The sequence below is a fragment of the Ictalurus punctatus genome, chromosome 25 (assembly GCF_001660625.3).
Source record: "Ictalurus punctatus breed USDA103 chromosome 25, Coco_2.0, whole genome shotgun sequence".
Taxonomy (NCBI): domain Eukaryota; kingdom Metazoa; phylum Chordata; class Actinopteri; order Siluriformes; family Ictaluridae; genus Ictalurus; species Ictalurus punctatus.
This window is the reverse complement of record NC_030440.2, coordinates 13,640,762-13,667,947: the sequence shown is the minus strand read 5'-3', so window position 1 is coordinate 13,667,947 and position 27,186 is coordinate 13,640,762. Positions and strand designations below refer to the sequence as shown.

Here is a 27,186-nt window from a genome sequence, read left to right as displayed (position 1 = left end):
GCATGTTTAAATGCCAGGAGTTCAGCACAAATCCTTCATCAGAGTAATTTCATGTATTTCTGGAGTGAAACTGTGAGGTGAAAATGATGCACTCCTTAAGTTCCATTTATACAGATCGCCTACTATTTCTGTTAAAATACCCAGACTGCTGTCTGTGTGTGTGAGACATTTTTTACGCCTCTCACAGACAGGCAGGGCTATGGGTGGACTTGTGTCTCTCCCTCTCTCTCTTGTTTTCTCTCTCTTTCTCTGCATACCTAACTCTATACCTCCCAAACATCGCTCTCTCCTCTTACCTTTTTATTTTCATTTATCTTAACTAACTCTGTGACTGCTCATAGCCTTTTAGATTATGACCCCTTCCTTTGAACTGTGATTAGGAAATGTATGTATGTGTGTGTGTGAGAGAGAGAGAGAGAGAGAGAGAGAGAGAGAGTTATAAGGAGTCAGGGTGGGGGTCTTCCCGCTCTCCACAAACTCAGGCGGGGTGTTGCTCAGACTGGCAGGCCGCCAGAGTGGCTCGTGCCCGTCCTGCCCTGTAATCCGGCGCCCTCTCATGTGGCGCTCGGCTCTGACCACAGGCAGCTTGGCTCCTATTGGTTGGATCTGCGCTCCTTCCTTCTTAACAGGCTTCTCTTCATGGGCGGGTTGGCCTCAAGGAAGGAAGGTGGGATTTTTTTTTGGTGTAGAACTGAAAGAAAAGTTCTCTCAGTTTATTTCTGAGTGGAGTGGTGGAGACAGAGTGTAGGGAGTTACAGACCAGCTTTCCTCTTGAAGCCAAACTGTTATAGGACTGAAGGACTCAACCTCTGCTACCTCTGTGCATGTGTCTGTGTGATCCAGGAGATCCCGCTGTCAGAGATCCTGCAGGTGGAGCTGGCGCAGGACTTCAGTAGCCTGGCACAGGGAGGAAATCCGCACTGCTTCGAGATCATCACAGACAACATGGTGTATTACGTAGGGGAGAACACGGGCATGCAGCACACCAGCGCCACGCTTGCAGCATCTGGAGTCGGTCTGGAGGTGGCACACGCCTGGGAGAAGGTCATCCGCCAGGCCCTGATGCCGGTCACCCCTCAGCCCAGTGTGTGTAGCAGCCACGGCCAGGGAAAAGACCATAGTGAGTAATACACACACAGACAAAGTGACTCATTTGTGTTCCAGTAGTTCCTGCATCCGTATTATTAAAATGATTCCCATGTTGTTGTAGTTGTGTCCTCCTGACCTGTGACCTGTAATGCTCTGAAATAATAATAATGCTGCCAGTGCAGTTATTTAACTATTTAATGTGTGATGCCTTTAATAATAAAAAAACAACAACATATTGATATGTAATACTGTTACATACTGTTACTGTCCTAGGCAAAAAAATGGGCCAAGCCCAAAATGACAAAATATTACGATTTTAATGGTCTTAATAACAAATCATTGGTCAGACAGAAAATTAGCAACAATTAAAGAAATGCACTGCTGAGACCTTCTGTGCTACCATTTGCTTGTTTACTTTTGCTGCACTGAACTGTCTGGAGAAAAGCTAGAAACAGATCAATTTACTCATATATTCTTCCCGTACGCAAAGGTAAAATCATTATAATGATTAAAATGTTTGATGTAAAATTCCAACGTGTGCAAAATTAAATTAAGGTAAAAAAAAATAAATATATATATATATATATATATATATATATATATATATATATATATATATATATATATATATAATTATACTAAGTTAGTTTATCTATTTGTTTAATTCTTGATAATTTCCTAACCTAATTTGTTTTTTGACCATTTTAAAACAATTTTTCCATTTTGGGCATGGCCCATTTTTTTTTTTTTTTTTTTTGGCCCAGGAGTGTACATATTATTTCCTATTACATATAACAATATGCAAATATTGCAATTAATATGTATATATAATATGCTTAGTTATATTGGCTATATATACACATTAGCATGTCTTAAAATATTTGAATACAATATTATTTTATTATTTTGTGTAAATACTATTGTCATAAAATTTTGATATTCACACTGTTTGTTCAAAAAGTACAGTACAGTACAGAAGTTACGATTCACATAATGTGCAGTATAAGAAAGAGAATGAAAAAAGGGAGGAAGAAAGAAAAAAATGAAATGGAAGAAGAGAATGGGGGCTTGAGTGGCACGATTTACAAAGAAAGGAAGGATGGAAAAAAAAGAATGGATGACTGATATTTTAGACTGGAAATTGGAAGTTTAAATAATTTTTTAAAAAGTGTAACCAGATAAAGGACACTCAATATCAGTACTGTCCATGCTGAACATCACTAGTATATTGTATAACTGTATGAGGAATATTATGCTTATTGCTAGCATCTTTTGTGTGTATGACACAGCTACTCTTCACTTACTCACCCTATACTCACCCTGATGGTGGACTAGAAATATATTCACATTTTGCCTTTGGCTTGTTGTCTCTAACCTCAATCTACATAGCAGACTGGCTAAATCAATAGTTCCCAGACTCGATATTACAGTGACCCAGGATGACCTGGGGGGTGTAGGGTGGTTGTACGGCCCTTCCCCCCACACTGCCCTGTTCTGTCCTGTTCTGCTCTGTCCCCAACAGTGTGTTCTTACAAAACACAGGGCAAGAGAGCAAGTCACAAAGATTCTCTACATCACTTCTAAATGAACTAACAAAAAAATGGGAAAGGTCAGGGTAATTTTAAATTGCAGTTGATTTAATGAAAACCATGATTCGCAAATTACATGTTGTAGGACCACTGGGAGTGTCAACTCTTAAACTCCAAGCAGCTGTCTTTTGGTCTAGATTTGTCATATACATGTACTCATGTACTTATAGCTACATATGTTTCCTGTTAGGTTCACCGTAATCACTGAATAATTCATAACAGTTACTGAATAATGTGGTTTAGGGAAAATAATTGACTAATAAGCTGTGAGATTAAGATTTTTGGGCTAGGAATCTGCAGGGGGCTTACTCTGCTGACTTGCGGTAGCCTGTAGTGACATAGCTGAAATGATTTCATTATGAAAAAAGCATATGTCACCTATTTACACACGAGAAAAGCGGCGTGCATTAAGACTGCGGATGACCCAACAGAATAAGTTGTGGGAGCGGGCAGATTTTGCTTTCTTGCGGGCAGGAGCAGGAGGTCAAATATGAAGTTAGTGAGACAAATGAAGTTTATACATATGGGAGCATATTGTATTCACATGGCTATTGCACAGGGCTACAGAAACCGCTTTATCATGGTCAGAGTTTGTAAAGAAAACCAATTACGTTCATTACAAAATATCAAGATCAGAATTCCTCCAGGTAGGATTGGTCAGAATTGCTTTAGGATCAGGAAGGATTGGTCAGAATTTCTTTAGGATTTGGCAGGATTGGTCAGAATTCCTTCAGCGGTGGGCAAGATTAGTTAGACTTCCTTGAGGTATGAGCAGGATTGGTCAGAATTCCTTATGGATAAGGCAGGATTGGTCAGAATTCCTTCAAGAGTGGGCAGTATGGGTTATAGTTCCTTCAAGAATGGGTAGATTTGGTCACAGTTCCTTCAGGAATTTGTAGATTTGGTTAAATTCCTTCAGGAACGGGCAGATTTGGTTAGAATTCCTTCAGGAGTGGGAGGGATTGGTCAGAAGTTATTTAGGAGCCAAAATGATTATCAGAGTTTCTTTAGGATCAGGCAGAAGTGGTTAAAATTCCTTCAGTGGAGTGGACAGGATTGGTCTGAATTCCTTCAGGAACAGGCAGGATTGGTGAAGATTCCTCCAGGAGTGGGGTTAAAAATTTGCTACACCAGAGCATTAAAAAATCAGTAAGATGTTCCCTCTCAGGTTTAGATCAGACTTATGTAGTCCAGGATCACTGATATCAGAGTAATATTCGGGTTGTTGGATTCTGAGCATTTGAAGATTGACTGGAAGAACATTTTTGCCTAAGCAGGACACACAGTGTCACTTTGTGCACCTCGAATATGGCAGATCTGTAACGTTAACATACAGGCTAAGGGTTTATGAGCTGCTTTGTGTACAGACCAACCTCTGGTAGATCTTACCAGACGAACTTAATTATTGCCCATGACTTCTATGTGATACTGTGTGTTTAAAATTGGATAAAGGCTCAGTGTGGTGTTCTGCTTCAGCACATATGCCTGGTTTCGCTGCCAGGCCTTGTGGCTCTGTACTTGTGTTTAAACACAAAATTAAACACAGCCATGCTTTGTAAAGGTCAGAGAGGCGTGCGGCTGTGCACGAGGATTCAGTGGAGTCCAGAGCTGTTTGCATATGAGTAACGCTGCTTAACTGTACATTGTCTTGTAATTGGAGTATAAAAAAAGTGCTTATTGTGACATATTTCTGGGTAAAACCGGTTCAACGTCTTCACTCAGTGATAGCTGGGGTTGAGTGGAGCATGAAGTAAAACATGACGCGAGATATCCTGTGTGTATAATGCCAGCTCAAAGTCATTGCAGTTTAATAGAAGATAACAGAAAGGCAATTTTTAAGTGATTGATATGGATGAAGTGTGTACAGCATGACCAGTGATGTGAATAGCTTTGCTCAGTGTTACTGCTTAAACCTGAGAATAATTGGTTTTGCATTCACATAGAAGTCTCCTTTCTAATACCTGCAGATACCATTACATTTTTAACACTCGTGTGGTTTTTTCTTTTTTCCAGAAGAGCTGTCCATCAGCATCTCAGTATCCAACTCACAGATTACAGAAAATGTGGTGAGTGTGTACTATTTCTGTCGTTGCTCTGTTTTTCCATTTCCATTCCATTTCATTTTAAACAATATAAAGCTATTGTAATCGTGAGGATTAACGTTTATGTTGCTTAAGACCGGCCTGAAATTATGGCAAACTTCTCGAGAGTCATTTCTCTGCCAAGAGCAACTTAATGAGGCACTGCCATTTTCCCGAGCCATCACAACCGTTTACCTTCACGTACAACTAGCCGCACTGTAGAAAAAGTCAATTACAGTAACAGAAACATCAGCTTTACGAAACTTTGTCCTGCACTGTGTTTAGTTTTTGGGTCTATTTCACCTGACCTGCACACATTAAACATCCCTAATGTTTCAATGTTAACATCAGGCTTCGGTTATTTCAATGTTTACAGGACATTGTTTTATTTAAAAAAATAACATGTAGCATTACTGATAGTGCCGTTTCTTTTTAAGGATATCAGCTCGGTCTACCAGATCTTCGCTGACGAGGTCCTGGGATCTGGACAGTTCGGGATTGTGTATGGAGGTAAGTGGATTTTTTTGGTTATTCTAGCTACATTATTTACACTATATGAACACAGCGGGGCATAATATGGAGCCTTTAGGATCATAGTGCTGAGTACAAAATAATACAAAGTCTATAGAGGAATACACAGAGTTCAAATAGTACAACAAGGGACAATCTGCAGACAGGCCAATATAAGTAATAACACACTACAGCACGATCAGCATCATGATGAAACTATACAGCATGATTATATAAAGACCAGGAGCAAATTACATTCACATTAAATCTTCCTTAGTAGCAGAACAGGAGCATGTAGCAACATTCAGCATATATAGATGAAATGGTATAATATACAGTAGAAAAGGATACAGAGTATGTATATGTAAATAAAATGATATATGTGAGGAGTATACAGCATGCCCATATAAATATAGAATACAGAGTGTATTTACAGTAATTATAGAGTATGTATAGATTATATAGAGAGCATACAAGAGTATAGAGTGTATACAATAATATATATAATATACAATATAGTAGATTATATTTCCAAGCTTATTACCTTTCCAAGAAGAAATGAAATGTTACAGAAAGATATCAATGTGATGTTAAATGTCAGCAAAAAAAAGCAACAGGTTACATAACAGACCACTGTTTAGACCTAAATAAATAAATAAATAAATAAATAAATAAATAAATAATGAAGGTTGGGTTTTTTTGTATGGAAAAAAGAAGCAAATGCAAGTCTCTGGAAGATTCTTCAAGATGCTCAGTGAAACGCACCAGGAAATTTCCTTAGCACAAATTGTACTACTGATGTTTTTTTTTTTTTGTCATGCCAAATACTGACTTTGTTTAGTTTATTCCTGTTTACTGCTCTTTATAGTATTTTATTTTTTACGTAGAAATGTTTAAAGTCCTTATTTTCGAAGGAATCTTTACTTTCCTGCATAAGACGATGCTTCTAGAGAGGCAAGAAGGCCTTGCTTTTTTGTTCGTGCCATACAAATAAACTTTTATTAGTGGAACTCTTCTGTGTTTTCTCCTAATGAGTGTATTCACTCACAAACAATATAGAACGCTGATGGAGACAGACAGACTTCACCACCAGACTGTTTTGTTTGAAATGCGCTTTGTTAATGTCACTCGCCCTCCTTTTATGTTGTTTCTCATTTAAAGGGAAGCACAGAAAAACAAAGCGAGACGTCGCTATTAAGGTCATAGACAAGATGCGTTTCCCCACCAAGCAGGAGAGCCAGCTGCGGAACGAAGTAGCCATTTTACAGGTAAAAAAAACAAAACAAACGGTGGTCTGTTTTAGATTCTGGAGTGTTCGATGTACATGTACATTCATTATTGCGATTTTGCCGTTGCCTTTGTTATAGCTTAATATTTTAAATGATTCACATTTCTTTGTCCTTCAGAATCTGCACCACCCAGGCATTGTAAACCTTGAGTGCATGTTTGAGACTCCTGAGCGAGTGTTTGTTGTCATGGAGAAGCTCCATGGAGATATGCTGGAGATGATCTTGTCCAGTGAAAAGAGTCGACTTCCTGAGCGGCTCACTAAATTCCTAGTGACTCAGGTGAGGAACAAAAGACAATCTATCATGCTGCAGAACTTTAGCAAGATGCTTTAAAAGCGGCTAGATATTCTAGAAGTTAGGCTAGATAGCTCAAGGCACGGCTCATGCTAATCCCACCATGTATCTTCTGTTGATTTCCACCAGATTTTGGTGGCTCTGAGACACCTCCATTTTAAGAACATCGTACATTGTGATTTGAAGCCTGAGAATGTGCTTCTGGCATCGGCCGAGCCGTTTCCACAGGTGAGCACAGGTTGTGTCCCCCGCCCCCCACAGTTTTAACGTCAACCTTAAAACATCACTAGAATCTTTCAAATGAACACCCCGTTGTTTCATATATCTGTCCTCACACTAACTGTAGGTGAAGCTGTGTGACTTCGGCTTCGCCCGCATCATTGGAGAGAAGTCGTTTAGGCGCTCGGTAGTGGGCACACCTGCGTACCTGGCTCCTGAGGTGCTGCGTAGTAAAGGCTACAACCGCTCTCTGGACATGTGGTCAGTAGGTGTCATCGTCTATGTGAGTCTGAGTGGCACCTTCCCCTTTAATGAGGACGAGGACATTAATGACCAGATCCAGAACGCTGCCTTCATGTACCCGCCCAACCCCTGGAAGGAAATCTCTGGAGAAGGTAGGAGGCTGCAGAGACACAGCGACAGAGAGAAAGGGTGTCTATATCATTTTAGCTAAGGTGGAGAAGGAAGGCTTTTTATTGTATGCCAAATGTATACTTAAGTGTAATTAAGTGCCACGATCTATAGTTAGAAGTATTTATTTGGGATGTGTAATATACTATCCTGCATCGTTAAGGCAAAAAATATGTCCTGAAGCCCAGAGGTATTGCTTGTATTATTGGATGTTTAAAGATTCCTTCTGTTTTGTTTTGTATGTTTGTTTTCATTTTTTTTTTACACCAGCAATTGACTTAATCAACAACCTGCTTCAAGTGAAGATGAGGAAACGCTTCAGTGTAGACAAGTCTCTCAGCCATCCTTGGCTTCAGGTATGGAATACCTACACCTACACAGAAAGAACCTTAATATTAACCTTAATTGTTGCACGCCTATATTTAACAACAATATTTATTGGATAAACCTGTGTTTTGTTTGCAATTGTTTGAACAAAATATCAAAAGGTTTCTCACAGCCTTCTATGCTTGTATTTAACAAGGGTACCAATATTAGTGGAGGGCACTATATGTATGTAGGAAGTGGGCCTTGGAAAAGCCTTCACATGGTGAAATTGTAATATTTTCTTCCTCTCTCTCTCTCTCTCTCTCTCTCTCTCTCTCTCTCTATATATATATATATATATATATATGTGTGTGTGTGTGTGTGTGTGTGTGTGTGTGTGTATATATGCGTGTGTACATATAGAGAGAGAGAAGAAAATAGTACAATTTCACCATGTGAAGGCTTTTCCCAGGCTGACACTCATATATTTGCTTGTAACTTTGTGACAAAGGAAGGCTGCTACATTTTTTAATCTATTTCAAATGAAATACAGTTAGTAATACTACTACTTACTAAATGCTTTGAGCAAAAACCTATTCATCAGCTAAATGTTCCCTTTGCCTGAATTTTAGTCATTTGATATAAAGTCTCACCCTGTAAATATTTTCCGAATATTCCTGCCTCATACATTTTTTCAGTGATGTTCACAGACTTGTGGTTCAGGATAATAATACATTGCTATACACAGCTCACTGAAACAGTACTCAGTTATTCAGCCTGTATGAAATGTCTAAAATCCTTTCATTCGTATGATTTGTAATACGGAGTTTGAGTGAAATGTACCACTTCACTGCACTTCTGACAGGACTATCAGACGTGGTTGGATCTACGAGAGTTTGAGACGCGGCGAGGTGAGCGCTACATCACCCACGAGAGCGACGACGCACGCTGGGAGGAATACGCTGACGAAAGAAGCCTTCCCTATCCTAAGCACTTCATCATGGCTCCCAACTTGGAAGACATGGAGGAGGACCCCTAGAGACACTTGCTTCTGAACGTCAGAGGGGCTCTTAAAGACCTTTTCTATTGGTGATCTGCTCACTCCGCCAAGTATCAAGACTGGCATCATTAAATAGAGGGAGTGTCAATGATCTGCGTGATGAAGCATACTTAGTGTGGACAGGCAGTGATTAGGAACGTAGCATCTGTGAAGACTAACTCTGGATCTGCACACAAGGACACGGCTCACGCTTTCGGGTTTTCATAACATTCCAAAGACGTGACTTGACGCTTGCATCCCACTCTCTCTTTTCACTCACTGCCTTTTCAGCAATCCAGCATTTTGGAATGAACTGTAACAACCAATTGCACTGCCATTCCAGCCACCTTAGGCACTATGAAGATAGAGGGTGGGGAATGAAAACATAACTGGTGGACGTGGGAACTCTGTATCCTCCAAAGCGATATTTTTCTACTTTCAATGAATCACCCAGTTTGGAGCACAGTATTTTAATAAGTTCGGTCTTTTTTTTTGCAGATGAAGTGATTCTAAACTGGAACACAAAGCTTGTTTATGCAGTTGGAGTATTTGGTGGAATGAAGGGAATGTGAATAGTGAAGGCATTGCAAATGTTAACGTCCAGAGATCTATGACGTGTCTGAGATGGTGATGAAGATATGACGTCATGAGTATCTCTGTTTTACATCCCAAGTGTTTAAACTGAAACACGTGGATTCTGCGATTTTTCTTGATTCAAATGTGAACGCTTTCGTGGCTTAAGTTATCTGATGTCTCCTGAAATACACTGTGTGTCAAGAGCTAGTCAAGTTCTAAAATCTCAGTCTGTGGCTGGCATTTCAGAAATAAAAGCTATGAAGGAATAAGCAAATGAAGATGATAATCCTGAGAATCGGCCACTTTAAACACTATTGGTTTGGAAATGATATCAGATGGCGTGTGAACTGAAAAGTCGTAAATACTGAGAACTCGTGGGACACAAATTTCGGCTATTTTTATTCGTTGTTTTTAAGACTTTCATCCTTCTTTCGTTTTCATTATGTCATTTATAAAATGGCACTAACTCTCACAGACAGAACTTCCACCTAACACTGTTCCTCACATCAGCCTCACTATGAACTGAGATGCTTTGAAATGCTCGTGATTTTTTATTTTTTTTTTCTAACATTTCACTCCAGAATTTGAAATTGACACATTTACACATTTTAAAATAGTTATCTATGACAGAAAGACACACCAGCTCTCCTGGTAAGCTGTGTTTGGACACTTTTCTTTCTTGCTTTCTAACTCAAGCATGTGAACGGAGGTTAAGCAGGACTTTCCCCCAGCTTCTGCATTCAATTTTCCCGGTTCCCTGAAATCAGACGGAAAACTGCGGTTCCGATGACGCTCTATGCATATTTAGCAATTTAAAGTCATCCTAAACTTAATAAAATCATTTATTATTAATTTCTATCAGAGGAATTCATATGAGCCTGCGGAATTAATAAAAACTACTAAGTCCTGAATACGTGTAAGGAGTGTTCTTGCATCATAAAATGTGAGAGCCAATCAGGTTTTAGTATGCAAATACAAGCAATGTAGCACTGGTACATGATTCATATTCATAGAATCTGAGGACTAGAACTACCACTTCTGCACCTATTTCTGGTATCAAATAACTTGTTTTTGTGGAATACATCAAGCAGTTATTATTATTATTCAATATACAAAAAGTTATGTTCATAACCAGGTTTTGGGTTTCTTTAACAATTTGTATTTTTTAGCCAAGACTGGTGTTTGGAGTATTGCAACGCAAGTTAATGTTAATCATGAGGAATAGCCTGATATGTAATGGGGCTTTAACCTGCATTTAGGAATGTTTAAAGTAGCAGCGTGGCCACAGATTAATAAAAAATGTAAATAAAATGTGCACACTTCTACCCCAAATATACTCAATAATTTGGTGTTTGACTTAAAACACACTGTTTGGCTCAGTGCTAGAATTTTATTTTATTTTTTATTTATTTTTTTACATGAAATTGACTACAAACTATCAGAATTGGAAACTACAATTGGAACTACAGTATAATATCATCTGATTTGATATTGAACATAATATCATCTGCCTGAGCATCCACTTCTACCTTCAAACTGATAAAGAAGCAAAGATCAAATCCAAACCATGCAGCTAGGGGGGAATTATGTAGGTCAATTTAATCGTTCTTAAGCCCTTTGATTGGATTTTTCCTGCAATGATTGGATTTCATCAGAAAATCCGTGAATGCTTTGAATTATGGGAATTGTAGAAGATATGCACAACTGTTTTAGAAACTAAAACAAGACTGCTGTGGTTGTCTTTCTGTACTGATAACTGTTTCATTCAGAGTGTCCTCCTGTGTAGTCAATTCACTATTTTTTTGTGCTGTTGTTACATATTTCTGTTGTTTGGGATTGAAATGGGATCCATTGCTGATAAAGCAAAATACAGATGGGATCACGGTAGGAATATTAACTATGCCTTGGGAAATTCACTGGAGGAAAATGAAAAGGTTTTGGAGAATCCTATATTTTCGTATGTCAAGCCTATGTGATATGCTGGAGAGACATGAAGTGTGGACTTAATGAAGGCCGCCATATTTTTACAGCATGTAACATTAATGACACAATCCTGAGAATCTTTTTAGTCCATGTTGCCACTGGACTGGCAGCAATCATTGTTTTTGTATATTTTTAATATTCACATATCTAATAAATTCTTTCTTCTGTACAACTTTGTCATGCCCAAGTGTGAACTGTTACTACTAAAAGAAACAGATAGTAGTACATGGTAGTTCATGTAGAAGTAGCTCCTTACACTATAAATATGGAAGGAAAAACATTGCATCACACACTGCTAGAAAATATTGTATTAGAAAATAATGGCAAGCAAAATATGACATGATGCTCAATATATATATATATATATATATATATATATATATATATATATATATATATATATATATATATATATATATATATATATGTGTGTGTGGTTTTCCTCGATTTGTACACAATCTGTCTACATGTGGATTGGTGGAGTCCAAACTCTTTAGAGATGGTTTTATAACCTTTACCACCCTCATGAACATCAACAACTCTTTTTCTGAGGACCTCAGAAATCTCCCTTGTTCATGCCATGATACACTTCCATAGATATGTGTTGTGAAGATCAGAATTTGACAGATCCCTGTTCTTTAAATAAAACAGAGCGCTCACTCACACCTGATCATCATCCCATTGACTGAAAACTCCTGATTCTAATTTCACTTTCAAATGAACTGCTAATCTTAGAGGTTCACATACTTTTGCCACTCACAGATATGTAATATCGGATAATCTTCCTCAATAAATATTGGGTTCTCTTTGTTTACTTTTAGGACTTGTGTGAAAATCTGATGATTTTTAGGTCATATTTATGCAGACATACAGACAATTCTAAAGGGTTCACAAACTTTCAAGCACACAGAAGGAACACATTGGCAATTCTGACTGAAGAATAAGAATTTTTATATTGTGGTAGATCTTTTCAAATAAAAATTACACAGTGCTATCATGATGATACTATGATAAACGGCTAGGTAATTATGATGTGAGCGTTTTTGTCTCGGTACATACACACTGTTGAGACATTAAGACAATGAGGTGCTAATAGAGTGTAAAACAGACTAAAACAGTCCAGTATGACTGCAGCTGAACTCATTTAAAGTGAACTCTGCAGCAGAGGTTACTGTGGTTACTTCATGCTGCACCCAAACGGCTTCATGGTAAATGATCAAAGAGGGCAGTGGGTAAGGAATCGAATCACTGAATACTGCCTGCTCACAACCAGCGTATGAGCATGTGTGTCAGGTAAAGGCTGATTTCATTTTAAGGCACCAGATTCATTAATTCATCTCAAATTAAGGAAATGCAATGCAGAGTAAGATCTCATTTCTGCTAGGAGATGATTTACATATAACTCCATGTATTTATTATGGGATGGTTTTGAGTTTTCTGTATTGACGGCTCACATGTAACCGTATCTTTTAATTGCTACTGATGACTGGAGGCACATGTGTGTGCTTGCTACTCCTGTCAGAACATAATCCAGCATCTAGCATGTGTGTGTGTGTGTGTGAGAGAGAGAGAGAGAGAGAGAGTCTGTACTCCCCTTCGCCACTCCAGCTAAATGATTACCAGATGTGGTGGCTCCATGTGGCCTCGTTAAGGCAAAAGCAGCCAGGGACTCCTCCATCTCTCATCCAGAGTGACGCTTCTTCTGATCACGTGACCTGGCAGAATCTTATGCCTTGGCTGATTTACTATAAACCAGAATTTCAGGACTGAGGGGAGATTTAAACTAAGAAGATTTCATGCTGTAGCTTTTTAATCTTATGGAAATGCTATTCTATCTCACCAGCTCATTTTTACATATTTCACTTGGACACAGCTAACATTTTGTCCATGATTCATTTTTTTTTTCTCTCTCACTTTTTCTAAAAGGTTTACAGAGTGTTGCAAAACACAGCATACGGAGCATGACATGACAATGGAAAGAGCATTTCTATGTAAACTAACTGACTGCAACCAAGCAAGTCATATATCAGAACACAGCACGTATTACACGTTATCTTAAAAGACCATGTTGGATGTCAATGTTCTTAGCGAAGAAAAAAAAAATTGCATCTTCATTGGAACCACAGTGGACTGTTGAGAAGTTGTAAAAAAGTTGCCTGGTCCGATGAATCCAAGTTCTTTCTGCAGCATGCTGATGGATGGATAAGAAGATCTGAGTTCATTCCCTCATGCCTACAGTATAGCATTTGGATTTGACATTATCACATATACCATATAAACTATATAACAGAAATAGTTAAATAATGGAAAAGCCTTGAAAAGCATTTGATTCACTGTATCTGAGACACAATAGTGCAGTGCGCTCAGAACCCCAACTGAATTAAATGGTTTTCCCAAAGGTTTCATGGATTCAGCGTTTAGTGATGCAGAAAGTGTTTAAAGGCCTCTATAAAACATGATTGAATTTAAGAAAATTGCTCTGCAGCAAAATTAGATTCCATCATGAAGGCACAGACTGATGAGAAACACTGGCCTAGACACAGTGCTCTATTCAACATAAACGCCGTGCAGCAAACAAATCCGGATATTACGCACCAAATAAGACTTTGAGAAATCAATTTGAAATCCAGAAGAGACTGATGGTGTTAGAGGATGTTCACCTGGATTTTTTTACTTCATAGCAAATAAACAAATCACAGTTAGACAAAACTATTTTTGTTTAACAGGTGCACGTTCTGGCTTCTTGAAACACATCTCAAACAAGTTAAATGAGATGATGCGTTAATTAATGGCATTTTTTTTTCTTATCCAGACAAAGTAGAGGAAAAAAATGATGGAATCACCCTGTAATCCGCATTTCAAAAACAAATAGTATAAGTCTAAAAATGAAAATTCGTCTGCAGTTAAAAGAGAGTGCTTACAGACCTTAACCTTGGACTTTTTGAAAGGAAACGTGGCCCCAACAAGAGAGTTGTCAATTGAAACAATGGAAAGGGTTTTAAAACTCCTTCAAGAAGGAAATCTGACATGGAGTGTGGCAAAAAGATGTCGGTTGTTCCCAGTCTGCTGTGTCTAGAATTTGGTGCAAGTATAAACAAAATGGAAAGGTTATAAAAGGAAAACATATGGGTTGACCAAGCAAAACGTCAGGATAGAAAATTCAAAGCAGTATGCCTTGAAAGTAGAAAATGATATTGAGTCTTTATTGATCAGATATACATATGCACAGTGAAATTCTTTTCTTCAAATACCCCAGCATGTCAGGAAGCTGGGGTCAGAGTGCAGGGTCAGCCATGATACAGCACCCCTGGAGCAGAGAGGGTTAAGGGCCTTGTTCAAGGGTCCAACAGTGGCAGCTTGGCAGTGCTGGGGCTTTAACCCCCGACCTTCTGATCAGTAACCCAGAGCCTTAACCACCAATAAACCACTGCCCCCAGTGAATAACAAAACAAATGACAAGAGTCAGTGTTTGTGACAGAACTGTACGAAATGGGCTGAATGAAATGGAATTTACGTATAGAAAAGCAGTACTAACACCTAAACGGAAGAAAACAAGGTTAATGAGCTAAAGGGCTAAAGAGAAGCGATTATGGAGTGATGATTGGATGAAAGAGATATTCAGTGATGAATCACGAATCTGCATTGGCCAAGGAGATGATGCTGGAACTTTTGATGCCGGCCTGAAGAAAACAATCAAATTTCCCCCCACATTTATGATATGGTGTTGCATGTCAGATAAAGCACCAGTGGAGACCTCAACAGTTAACGCACAGGTGTACATTGAAATTCTGCACACTTTTCTCATTCCAAATAGGTTTGGTGATGATGAGGTCATTTTTTAGGATGATAATGCATATTGCAATAGAGCAAAGAGTATTAAAGCTTTTCTTCAGGAAAGGCAGATCAAGTCAGTGACATGGCAGCAAACAGTCCGAATCTCAATCCCATTGAACGTTTATGGTGGAAATAAAAAAAAAAACTGGTCCAGGACAAGGCTCCATCCTGTGAAGCTGATCTGTCAAGTGCTATTTGAGAAAGTTGGAACCAGCTTGATGGAAAATATTATTTTTCATTACTGAAATCCATTCCTCAAATAATTCAGGCTGTCATAAAAGCCAGAGGAGGAGCAACAAAGTACTACTTGTGATTTTTTTTGTTGTTGTTGATGATTCCATAATTTTTATTCCGCAGCACTGAGTGATTCCATATTTTTTTCCTCCACTTGATCTGGAAAAAAATACGGCATTAATTAAAACAATTTAATTTAATTCGTTTGAGGTATGTCTCATGAAACCAGAATGTTCAGCTATTAAACAAAAAATTGTTTTGGGTCATATCTGTGATTTGTTCATTTGCTACGAAGTAAAAAAGCCGGGTGAGCGTCCTCCAAGTGTGGTGATTCCATCATTTTTCAAAGGGGTTGTAAATTACCCATCAGTGCTCATTGTTCTGTGTATTTTTATTTTGTACAGTCCATTTATATCTAGACTTTTGCGACAGAAACAAAGTCGGCATCGCAGAAAAACTACATCAATCATTGCTAGCCTATCAGGTGCTCAGTTATCTTATAAGCATTTCCTCTTCTCTAATATGTTAGATGATGGGCTAGTCTAGTAGAAAAAGTGCACTTCACACTTCTTTTGCTCAGAAAATATAGTCCATCATCTGACTCTTCTTACTGTACTACACAAGAATAGTACAGAAATGTTCAGTGTAAAACAGTTTCTGCATTACTGTGGAGAAGCGATGGGTTTTGAGTCAGCTCTCAGTTTAGACCGAGCTCAGTGAATCCAGCGACAGTGAGCGGCGCTGTGCCGTTCCTCCTTCTCTTCATCATGATTCCGTTCTCCTCCTTCGGCTGAGCCAGACGACTGGGATGCAGCAGCGACAAGAACTGGAACCTGTGGCCCATTTTCTCCGGATCAGTCAGCATGTTGTAGCCATGAACGAGCTGAGCTCGGGTGGAGGAGTCATTGCAGCTTCTCAGCAGGACCTGAGTGAAACCAACGCAAAGGTCAGAGGTCAGAATTTTCTTTTTTATACTAGACCATGACACACAGGAATCGACATTAAATGATTTTCACGGTCTAAGTACTGTTTGTTATTTAAGTATTTGAAGATCATCTAAACTTTAAACCAAGCTCTGAAAACAATGTGTTATGTACGAGATGCTTTATCCTAAATTATACATTGAAAATATGGAACAAAAAAGACAAAAAATAAGAAATCAAGAAAATTCACTGAAAATATATTGATTTTCACATCTCCAGAACAAATGGTAAAAACAGCCTTAATTATAATTTTTATATAATTATTGTTTTCACTGTTAAACCAACGTTCATCATTACAATGCCCAATCCCACTCGAGAAACAAGCAGCATTGCTAGCATGATTTTGAAAAGCGAAACATTTTACAATCACGATGAAATAATGTAAAATTGGGCTAAATATCAATGGCAAGAGCTTAAAAAAACAATTATTTATTTATTTAGCACTGTCTGTATAAAAACATGATTCATATTTACATGCATTTTAATACAAAATCTTTTGAGTTACTGATGTTCGACTGCAGTTTTTAAAGAGTTTCGCAGCTGTAATGTTGAATAAGTCTATCATGGTATTCAGGTCATCCAGTGATGAGTTAACATGAATGGTGCAGTAGTTTAAACTGCTGGTATTTATTACTTACAGTAAGTGTATGACATATTTAATATATAAAGCATTATGTATTAGTGTGTTGTATTGTGACAGTTCGTCCTGACCTGCAGGCGTGTATCAATGCCCATGTTCTTGAGAAAAGCTCTCTGTGTGATGGGTCCGAAGCAGACCACTGCGTCTCCAGCCATCTTCCTCAGATAACTAAAGTCAACGTCTGCGGTCAGGTCTGCGCTGCCCGGAGCCTCCAGCACATCATGCAGTTTGTGTCCTCTAAAGCCCTTCAAAGGAAAAAAAAAAGGAATTTCTGGCATTCATCAGAAAATGATATATGGTGCTGGTACATAGTAGGAGCGTTTGTGTGTAGATCGTATCAGGTGAAATGTATGTATCTTGTGCTATGCTGGCAGCGAACAGAGATGAGGCTTTCCATGAGCTGTACTTACAGATTTCTATAGCCGGATGATACAGCTCTGAATACGCACTGACAACTGCAGTTAGTTTCTGTGTGCATGTTTTACGCTAAATTACTTTTACAGAAACATACACAGCCTTTGTCTGCTGGTTTGAAAGGCAGATGGACTAAATTAGGCTCATCAATTACACCCAAGCACATCTGACCCCAGACTCCTAATGTCACAGGGCAAGATGTAGGCGTGGCCTCAAACTGACTAAACCATAGGCCCAAACTGAATGAACTGTTCATTAGCAGGATGCTCACTCTGAACGTGTCCGTCTTTGTTCCGTCGTGACCGTAGTCTGCAATCAGTGCCGCGCCCCCGTCCTCCGAGACCCGAGTGGCCAAGTTCTGAACAATGACTCCGCCTTCTGCGCAAACCTCCACGTGTTCTCGCTGCTCATCCGCCTGTGCAATAATGTACAAATGTGAAATGATGAAAGCGTGAAAGGACAACATGAAGAAAGTTAAGAGAAACGACTTGTAAGGATATTAAAGACACGATCACAAGCTCAGGACAAACAATGGACTCATGAACAATTATCACAAAACATAAACACAGTCATTGATCATCCAGGTAATGACACACAGGATTAAGAATCAAGCGTGTGTAAACTTTTGAACTGGTTCATTTGTGTAAATTCGGTTATCATTGTGTCTTGTGGACTATATGTAAACATCTGGGCAGTACTAAATAAAAAAAATGCTACATTTGAATGATTTATCTATTTTTTTTTCAATTATTAACATTTTACAGATTCTGCAAGGGGTATGTGAATTTATGGGCACAACTGTATCCTTAATAGCCTTAACCAAGTGCGAATAACTTAAAATGAGATTAAAACAACAATCAGTGATAGTACACCACAAAGTGTCTGACTGAATTGTTTTTGTTTTTGTTAAATCAATTGTTGGGGAATCAGAGAGCAGCAATGTGAAATTAATATGTGATCATAAATTAGTAACTTAGTATGAAACATGTCCAAGTCCTTACAGATTTAAAGCCTGAGTGCAATCTAGCTAAACCATTGTATATTAGCTAGCGCATATCTCTGTTGCCTAGCAACAATGTTTTCACAACTCCTGAATGGGAATCATGTTGAACACACCCATACTTTTGAATCTTTTAATTTGCATCGTCCAATAGAAGTTTGGTTATGAAATCAGTGCTATGTGTCATTAGAGTGTAGTTTCCATCGTATGGAGTCTTTTCTAAGTCATTTAACGACATATCCCAGGGAAATGCTAATATCCGTGACAGTGTTGTCTTGTTTACACTGTCACTCTGCCTTTAGAAAGTCAGGAAACGCTGAGTACAAGCTACAATGGTATTGGAAAGTTTGTTTAAAAGGTTTATATATATATATATATATCTGCATAAATATGACCTAAAACATCATCAGATTTTCAAATAAATTCTAAACATAAATAAAGAGAACCAATTAAACAAATGAGAAAAAAATATTATACTTGAACATTAACATTAGCCAATGTGAGAGAGGCCTTTAGGTGCTTAGAAGTTACCCTGAGTTCCTTTGTGTCCTCGTGGACTGTTACATGTCTTGCTCCTGGAGTGATCTCTGTTGGTCGATCATAATCTGTCTGACTGTGGATTGGTGGAGTCCAAACTCTTTAGAGATGGTTTTGTAACCTTTTCCAGGCTAATGAGAATCAACAACTCTTTTTCTGAGGTCCTCAGAAATCTCCTTTGTTCGTGCCATGATGCACTTCCACAAACATGTGGTGTGAAGATCAGACTTTGAGAGATCCCAGGGTGCTCAGTGACATCTGATTGTCATCCCATTGATTGAATTTCACCTTCAAATTAACTGCTAATCCTAGAGGTTCACATACATTTGCCACACACAGATATGTAATATCGGCTCATTTTCCTCAATAAATAAATGACCAAGTATAATACTTTTGTCTCGTTTGTTTAATTGGGCTCTCTTGGTCGACTTTTAGGACCTGTCTGAAATCTGATGATGTTTTAGCTCATATTCATGCAGAAATATCGAAAGTTAAATTTTCAATCTCCGCTGTAACTAAATCCTCCTTTATGAGCTAGGTTATATCTTCCTGTTGGTTAGCAACAAATATTCTCATGAACAAGCAAGTCAAACACACCGAGTAGTTTTAATTTAGAACTTTTAAATCCCTGTTAGCGATGTCATGATATAAGAAAATACCACATATACCTGCTGGCCAATCAGAATGCTCCATAACCACGATATATTTTGTGACATAGCCAAATCCTAAATGAAAGCTTGAGAATGAAAAGAGCTGAGAGCGAATTCCACATTCAAAGAGCACCAGTACTGCATGAGGTCAGATTTGGCATGCACACTCATGTTGTTAAACCGCGAGGCACAGATGATGCAAGCTTCTGGCAGGCTACACGAACACTGCCAGCTCAAACACTTCTCTGATGTATGAATCAAATAAATGCCTTAAATATAACCCAGATGTTGCATAGTCTGATTCCATGAGAAAATATCTGTATTTTTCGAACCTTTGAGCGTAACTGACAGACTGACGCTCTCTCCCTGCCTACTGCTCACATACTATTGGCGATTGTGCAACATTTCTACTGTAGAACACCACAAAGTGCGAAATGTGCAGATATTCGGGATTCATTTAGAAGGACGCGTATGGACAGTTAATGGCCAGTGAGAAAAGACTACATGAAGCACGAATGAAATGTGAAAGTACTTACTTGTATGAGTGTAGTAGATGCGAGAGTAGGGGCAGGAAACACCACAAATCTGAGCTTATCAGGTTTGTCAGGGTCGATATCAACCATCACTTCTCTCCAACCCTTCTCTGTTCTCTTTATTAATCAAACAAAAAGCACACTTATATAATCAATATATGACTAGAACTCACTACATAACATTACATCATTTCAGCATAAACAAAGGGTTGCAGAAGATAAACCAACAGGCACCATCATTTTCCTGAATAAACTGTAATCCGGTCATTACTCCTTCCAGTCTTTCACTCATGCCTCCACTACCTCTCACACACACACACCGGTCACCTCAGTAACAGCTCAAAGTCACTCATGGGTAATCTCTTCACATGTTTCTGTCAATTTTCTGCATATTGCGATATTTCTAAGGGCACTATTACCACTTTACTGCTGAAAATCGAATTCAATTTGTTCTTTGAAATATATACTTTTCATACAGTACAGTACATATCTGCTTCCAAAGGTGAGATAAACACCCCTAATGTTTACCTGGAACTTGTGAATGGGCAGGGCATCGAAAAACTCATGAGCCAAGAATATACTAAAGCCTGTTGGAAATAATAACAATAAATAACACATTTTATTAGTTACCAAATAACAGTGTCAGTCAGAGCATAAAATGAACTTCGGAGCTTTACTTTTCCAACCACATACTTCTTACATTTATAAAATGTAACTGCATTGTTACATGCAACATTTTTTTTTTTTTTTAAAGTGTTAAATTGGACATTAAATACTCAGAAGAAAAACACATGACAGCCTATAGCTACAAATTATTATGCTTTTTATCTTTTTATTTCTAGATTTCAGTCAGTACTGACAAAAAAGCTTTATATTCCAATATGTTTTACCTCATTTCTATTCACCACATCTGATTACCCCTCAAAACATTTCCTTGGATTGAGAAAAGAACTAAAAAAAAACCTGTTTAATCCAAATATAATGAAAGTCAAAAGGCAGTTTTTCAATTCTGTTATTAAACTACGAAACACAAATTCATAACTAAAACCATTACATGACAGAAAGGCTTTTAAAGTCTAAACTAAAGTCATATCCTACACAGGGTCACAGGGAGCCTGGAGTCTATCCACAAGAACTCGGGGCACAAGGCGGGGGACACTTTGGACAGGGTACGAACTCATTGCAGGGCACAATCGCACACACATTCACACAATCATTCACACACTACAGACAATTTGGAAATGCCAATCAGCCTACCATGCATGGCTTTGGACTGGGGGAGGAAACCGGAGTACCCGGAGGAAACCCCCGAAGCAGGGGGAGAACATGCAAACTCCGTGCACACAGCGTGGAAGCGGGATTCGAACCCCCACCTCCGGAGGTGCGAGGTAAATGTGCTACCCACTAAGCCACAGTGCCAACATAAATTAAAAATGTAATCCCTTTCTCTGAAAAGACACAAAAATAGAATATTTTTGTATCATTTTGTATCAAATACGTATGTATCAAATCATATATATCAAATATATATCAAATAATTTTGTATCAAATACGTATCATGCAGTTTGCTGGGTGCCCTTAGACTTCCATATTATGCACTTCCATTTTCAGTTCCTTTCTCAGTACAGGGGAAAATTTTAAACTCTTGACCATCTCTCTCTCTCTCTCTCTCACTCTCTCTCTCTATCTCTCTCTCACACACACACAAACACACACACACACACACACACACACACACACACACACACACACACACACTTAAAATGTAGTGAATAAAAATCAGGTTGAAAAAGCACATACCTCTGGGAACGTCGTCTATCCTGCGGTACCATGAGACAGGGACGCCGGTGTGTGTGGTGCCAGTGCGGTACACAGACTCTTCATCACTCACACACACCTGAGTGTTTTCTCCAGCCAGACAGTGAGCCTGGACCTCACTTAGCTTTGGGCTCACCTCCACCAGGTGAACAGACACTGACGCCCCACACAGAACTGACTGCAACTGACCGAAGACCTGCACCACACACACACACACATACACACACACACACACACACACACACACAGTTTAATGATGGAAAAAACTGATCTGAATAACCACGAGGAGGTCACATGTCACATGATTACAGCCACTACATTACAATCCCAGTGTAGAAAACATGACATGGTTGGAAATTTGAGGATGCCCTTGGCAACCAAATTTAGGCAGTCGGGTACCGCTTCGTGACCTCTGGTTGCCACTGACAGCAACCACTTTTCCTCTTTTTCTGTACATATATGGAAATAATTCAAACCAGAAATTTCATCGGACCTCAACTGAAATAAAAGCACCAAAGCATCACAGTATACGACAATCACATAAAATCTGCCTACTAAAAAGAGGAGCCATGTTATCAAAGCTGATGCTTGGCCACAACTTTTTAAAGACCATCTGAAGCCTACGGTGTACAAAAAAAACCCCAACAAAAACGTCTTTTTCTCTACGCGTCACGGCTCATTTTTACGGAATATTCCAGACTTTCTATTGGCTGGTGCTGAAGAAATTCTGCTGCAATAGCCTGGTCTGAGCTCTACAAGTTGAAGCGATTTTGGAAGTTAAGTTTTCATATCATTCATTCACTTTCATCTTCAATTCTACAATATGATTTAATAAGCATCACGTGAATTCAAAATGGACTCCAGTATCAAAATATTTTGAATTCTCTTCATCTGTGATGTGAATAGTGTAGCAAAGAAAAAAAAACTTCCATCACATGCATGGGTAAAGAAATTTGAAGCAAATTTCTCAACAGTGCCCTCTACTGATCAGTAAACCCTGACCTCTAAAAAAAAAAAAAAAAAAACAAACACAAAAGGTTCCCTCTGGATTGTTAAGGTTTCTAGGCATCCTAATTGGATTTGACACTGAAACTGAACACTGAAAAGGAAACCCTCTCTTATAGGGTTCTACACACAAAATGTAAGGGTTCGACTCAAACATTGAAACTTTTCTTCAGATTATAAATTCTTAGAGATTAGAGATGAGTGAATTGCAAATGAGTCTTTATTTGTGAATGCTTTCTTTATACGAATCAGGCAACTCAACTCAAAGCTAAAAGCATTTCTGTATCCAGGGTGTAGTTTTATCGATCACTTAGTGTTCCTTGGGTAAACTCGGCATGTAGAACCCTGACCAGGATAAATCTCTTACCTAATATACAGGAATGATCCTTATTGAACAGTGATTGGTTCGTTTCAACGGTTTCTATGGATACCAGTCCAGACTTTGGAGAAACTCATACTGGCTTGACTTCAGTTCAGTGTTTAATGAAAACTCTGGTAAATGCTGATGCAGATAAAGATGGAGATGTGATGCTTTGGGAATTTATAGAATTTTCCAACCGTCATATAATTAGCATGACATGACACTGACACGTATACAAGTTATATACAGATAGCTAAAGAGCATGCAGTATTTCACCCTCAGGATGTCACTGGTCAAGGAGCCTCGTCCTGGTCCGAGTTCTACAACCTGAAATGCTTTGGGTTTTCCTGCAGCCATCCACTCGCTTACACACCAGATACCAAGCAACTACAGAGAGAGAGAGAGAGAGAGAGAGAGAGAGAGAGAGAGAGAGAGAGAGAGAGAGAGAGAGAGAGTGTATTTCCTTAAATGTAGTTAATCTGCCAAATCTTGTTTGGTTTTGGATGTATGCGTCGTCTTTGGTTTTGCACTGGAGCCATGACACCGATATATTTACTAAATAATATGTGAGGAGGTCTGCCTCACCCAAAATCTTTTCCATATATATATATATATATATATATATATATATATATATATATATATATATATATATATATATATGGTGTATACATAGTGTATATATAGTATATATGCCTCAAACAACATCTAGCTCTTCAGTGATGTCATGGAGACACACAGCTGAACAAAACATGTGACATCATCAGAAGTACTGATGTTTCTCAAACCGCCTCTCAAAGTATGAATGTGGAATTGTGTCAGAAATATGAACTTTATATGGATGATAAATTGGTTGGCTTTGAACATGTAACATATACAAATATTGATATTGTATTATTGTAAAATGATATTACATTAACTCTTTCTCACAGAGCACTGCAGAACAGAAATCGACTTTTTTTAATCAGTATAAACAAATTAATTATTTTAGCGCCGGAAGTCTGTTATAAGATTAGTCAGGACACTGTATACAATAAAATTATAACTTATAAACCTACTAGGCTAGGTAAAAAAAAGAAATACTTATGAAAAACTGCAAATTCTTAAAGCGCCGAGTGTCTATTTTCATATAAACACTTAACCACTACTGTGGAGTGTGACATCACAAGTAAATTCAATGCTGAACACAGGCAGATCCAAAACATGCAGAAAAACGAGTTTTGGCCTCTGGTAAAAAGAGTTAACAATGTACTTGTTAATGTACTAATGTACTAAATGTACTGTACTGTAAATGTAATCTACTAAAACCAGAAACAGAAAAAAATGTCATGGCTGACTGACATTTGAGGAAAATTGGGGCTTGTTTTTCTCCAAACTCCCACTAATGTTCGGAAAACATCAACATAGGACACGAGAAGTAAATCACAAACCTCTCCAAAAATCTGGCTTATTTCTGGTGATGTGATAAAATCTCCATCAGCTCCCAGCATGTCATTCTTCACATAATATCCCTATTGAGAAAGAACACAAACATTAATTATGCAAGGAATAAAACATGCCATGACATATTGTTACTGGAAAATAACCAACAACAAACAGGTGACGTGATGCATCTGCTAACACCCCGCAGTTAATTATTTATCAATAACAGCACAAACCAACATGTTTTATTTCTTTTATGCCACAGCAATTTGCTCACATTTGCAATTTTATTTAGTAAGTTAGTTACAATTACATTTATTTTGCGCTTTTCTAGACACTCAAAGCACTTTACATAGTATTGGGGGGAGGGGGGGTCTCCTCAACTAGCACCAGTGTGTAGCGTCCACCTGGATGATGCGACGGCAGACATAGTGCTCCAGAACACCCAGCACACACCAGTTATTAGTGGAGAGGAGAGTGATGTAGCCATTTCAGAGATGGGGATTATTAGGGGGCCATGATAAAGAAGGGCCAATGGGGTAATTTCACCAGGACACCGGGGTTATACACGGGGCTTTATAACGACCACAGAGAGTCAGGACCTCGGTTAATGTCTCATCTGAAAGACAGTGCTGTTTTTACAGTATAGTGTCCCCGTCACTATACTGGGGCATTAGGCTTCACAGACCACAGTGTGATCGCCCCCTGCTGGCCTCACTAATACCAATTCCAGCAGCACACTTGGTTTTCCCCAGGAGTTCTCCCACCCAGGTACTGGCTAGGCTCAACCCTGCTTAGCTGCAGTGGGAAACCAGGCGATCACTCACTCACTCACTCACTCACTCACTCAATCCATCAATCCATCCATCCATACCGCTTATCCTTCTCAGGGTCACAGGAAACCTGGAGCCTATCCCAGGGAGCATCAGGCACAAGGCGGGGTACACCCTGGACAGGGTTCTCTGGCACATCTGAATTTTTAACTAATTAAAAGAATGACACTCCTATCCATTTATAGTTTCATTTAATGGAACATCCATGAGACAAGTTAGTTCCTGTTATGACATAAACAAGTGCTCTCTCACCAGCCTCTGGTTATTTTTTCTCTCTCTCTTGAAGTTAAGACACACACAAAAAAAAAAACAGCTTGGAGAAACTGAAAGTCCTCTATCCAAAGACTTCACCATATTGACTATACGTTTTTTTTGTTAAAGAAAATGTTTCTAAATCTGTTTATTATTAGTCTTTGATGTAGAGTGTCCTCTAAACAAGTCCCTGTAATTGAGTTTGTACTACAGAAACACTAACATATTAGAATGAGCGCATTAATACGTATAAACCCGAGATATTATCATATAGCCTGCAGAACTGTCAGAGCTGCTGTTATAGAAAACGAATCTGACCAATCAACAGAGCTGTAGTATAAAATACAACAGAATTCTGTGTAGAAGCAGAGATGCCACACTTTTACAATAGACATGATGTGTGACGCAGACAGGTACCGAGACTGGGTTAGTGAGGACTTCACGCATGTACTCAGCCACCGTGATGGGACCTGTGGCTGTAATTTTGGACACCAGATGCCTCAGCATGGACGGATTAGGAGCCTGTTTCTCTGACGAGGAGCTGGAACAGCTTCGGTTCAGCATCCCGGTCCATTGTGCTGGAACATATATTATATTATTGAGAATGATGAATGGTAAATCACACACACACTCAATTCCAATGTAACAGATCACGACTGTGTATTATTACTACTGGTAATAATACTGTTATGGCAGCTCACTCTGCACTCTTTGCATGTTTTAAATGGAAAATAAGGGGCATAATGGACATGAAAACCTTCTTACCATTCAGTGATGGGGCAAGAAAGCGCACTGATGCCCTGCTAATGTTTATCATCTTCTGAATGGTCCCCATTTCTTTGGTAAATAGATTTATCACGCAGTATCACTGATGAATTAACACTAAGATTAAACAACATCAGTCTTTACAGTTGTTTTTAATACAACTCATTTATTAAAAGTCGTCTTAAAAAAATATAAAAAAAAATAAGGATTTTTCTGCCATTGTTTAATATGGCAGGAATAATAACAAACATCTACAGATCAGAAAACAATAATACCCTTCATTTAACCTTCTGTTTAGATCTCACTCCAAATTTATGTTCAAACAAGCACAAGCAACCGGAATGCATGTTACAGAATACTACTGTAACGCGCATGCGCACTTCTGTCATCCTGATTGGTCTGTTGGTTATACAATACTTTGCGCTCATTGGATTTATCCTTTGACCCTCGACGTAAATGTCCTATTACACCGTATAAAAAAACACAACAAAACTAGCTTTCATTTAATAAACCTTTTTT

At 38.5% G+C, this 27,186-nt stretch overlaps 2 protein-coding genes across 3 annotated transcripts in view; one reads left to right on the top strand and one right to left on the bottom strand.

Annotated features, from left to right (window-relative positions):
* Window positions 1-11,562, top strand: part of LOC108258044 (serine/threonine-protein kinase D3) — a 56,031-nt gene extending 44,469 nt beyond the window's left edge. For both annotated transcript variants that reach the window (XM_053675550.1, XM_053675548.1), the window contains exons 11-19: window positions 844-1,120; window positions 4,692-4,744; window positions 5,197-5,269; window positions 6,431-6,537; window positions 6,676-6,837; window positions 6,982-7,080; window positions 7,199-7,466; window positions 7,753-7,838; window positions 8,654-11,562. In XM_053675550.1, the coding sequence (XP_053531525.1) occupies window positions 844-1,120; window positions 4,692-4,744; window positions 5,197-5,269; window positions 6,431-6,537; window positions 6,676-6,837; window positions 6,982-7,080; window positions 7,199-7,466; window positions 7,753-7,838; window positions 8,654-8,827 (1,299 nt within the window). In that variant the 3' untranslated portion in view covers window positions 8,828-11,562. The remainder of the gene's footprint in view (window positions 1-843; window positions 1,121-4,691; window positions 4,745-5,196; window positions 5,270-6,430; window positions 6,538-6,675; window positions 6,838-6,981; window positions 7,081-7,198; window positions 7,467-7,752; window positions 7,839-8,653) is intronic.
* Window positions 11,563-13,298: 1,736 nt separating this feature from the next.
* ndufaf7 (NADH:ubiquinone oxidoreductase complex assembly factor 7) lies at window positions 13,299-27,043 on the bottom strand. Its single transcript, XM_047150864.2, has 10 exons — window positions 26,668-27,043; window positions 26,320-26,480; window positions 24,826-24,906; window positions 23,672-23,782; window positions 22,012-22,225; window positions 20,740-20,798; window positions 20,215-20,328; window positions 17,763-17,906; window positions 17,149-17,322; window positions 13,299-16,379 (listed from the first exon to the last, which is right to left on the bottom strand). Exons 1-10 carry the CDS (start codon window positions 26,735-26,737, stop codon window positions 16,152-16,154), a joined length of 1,356 nt encoding a protein of 451 aa, XP_047006820.1. The 5' UTR covers window positions 26,738-27,043; the 3' UTR covers window positions 13,299-16,151.
* Between the last annotated feature and the right edge of the window lie 143 nt (window positions 27,044-27,186).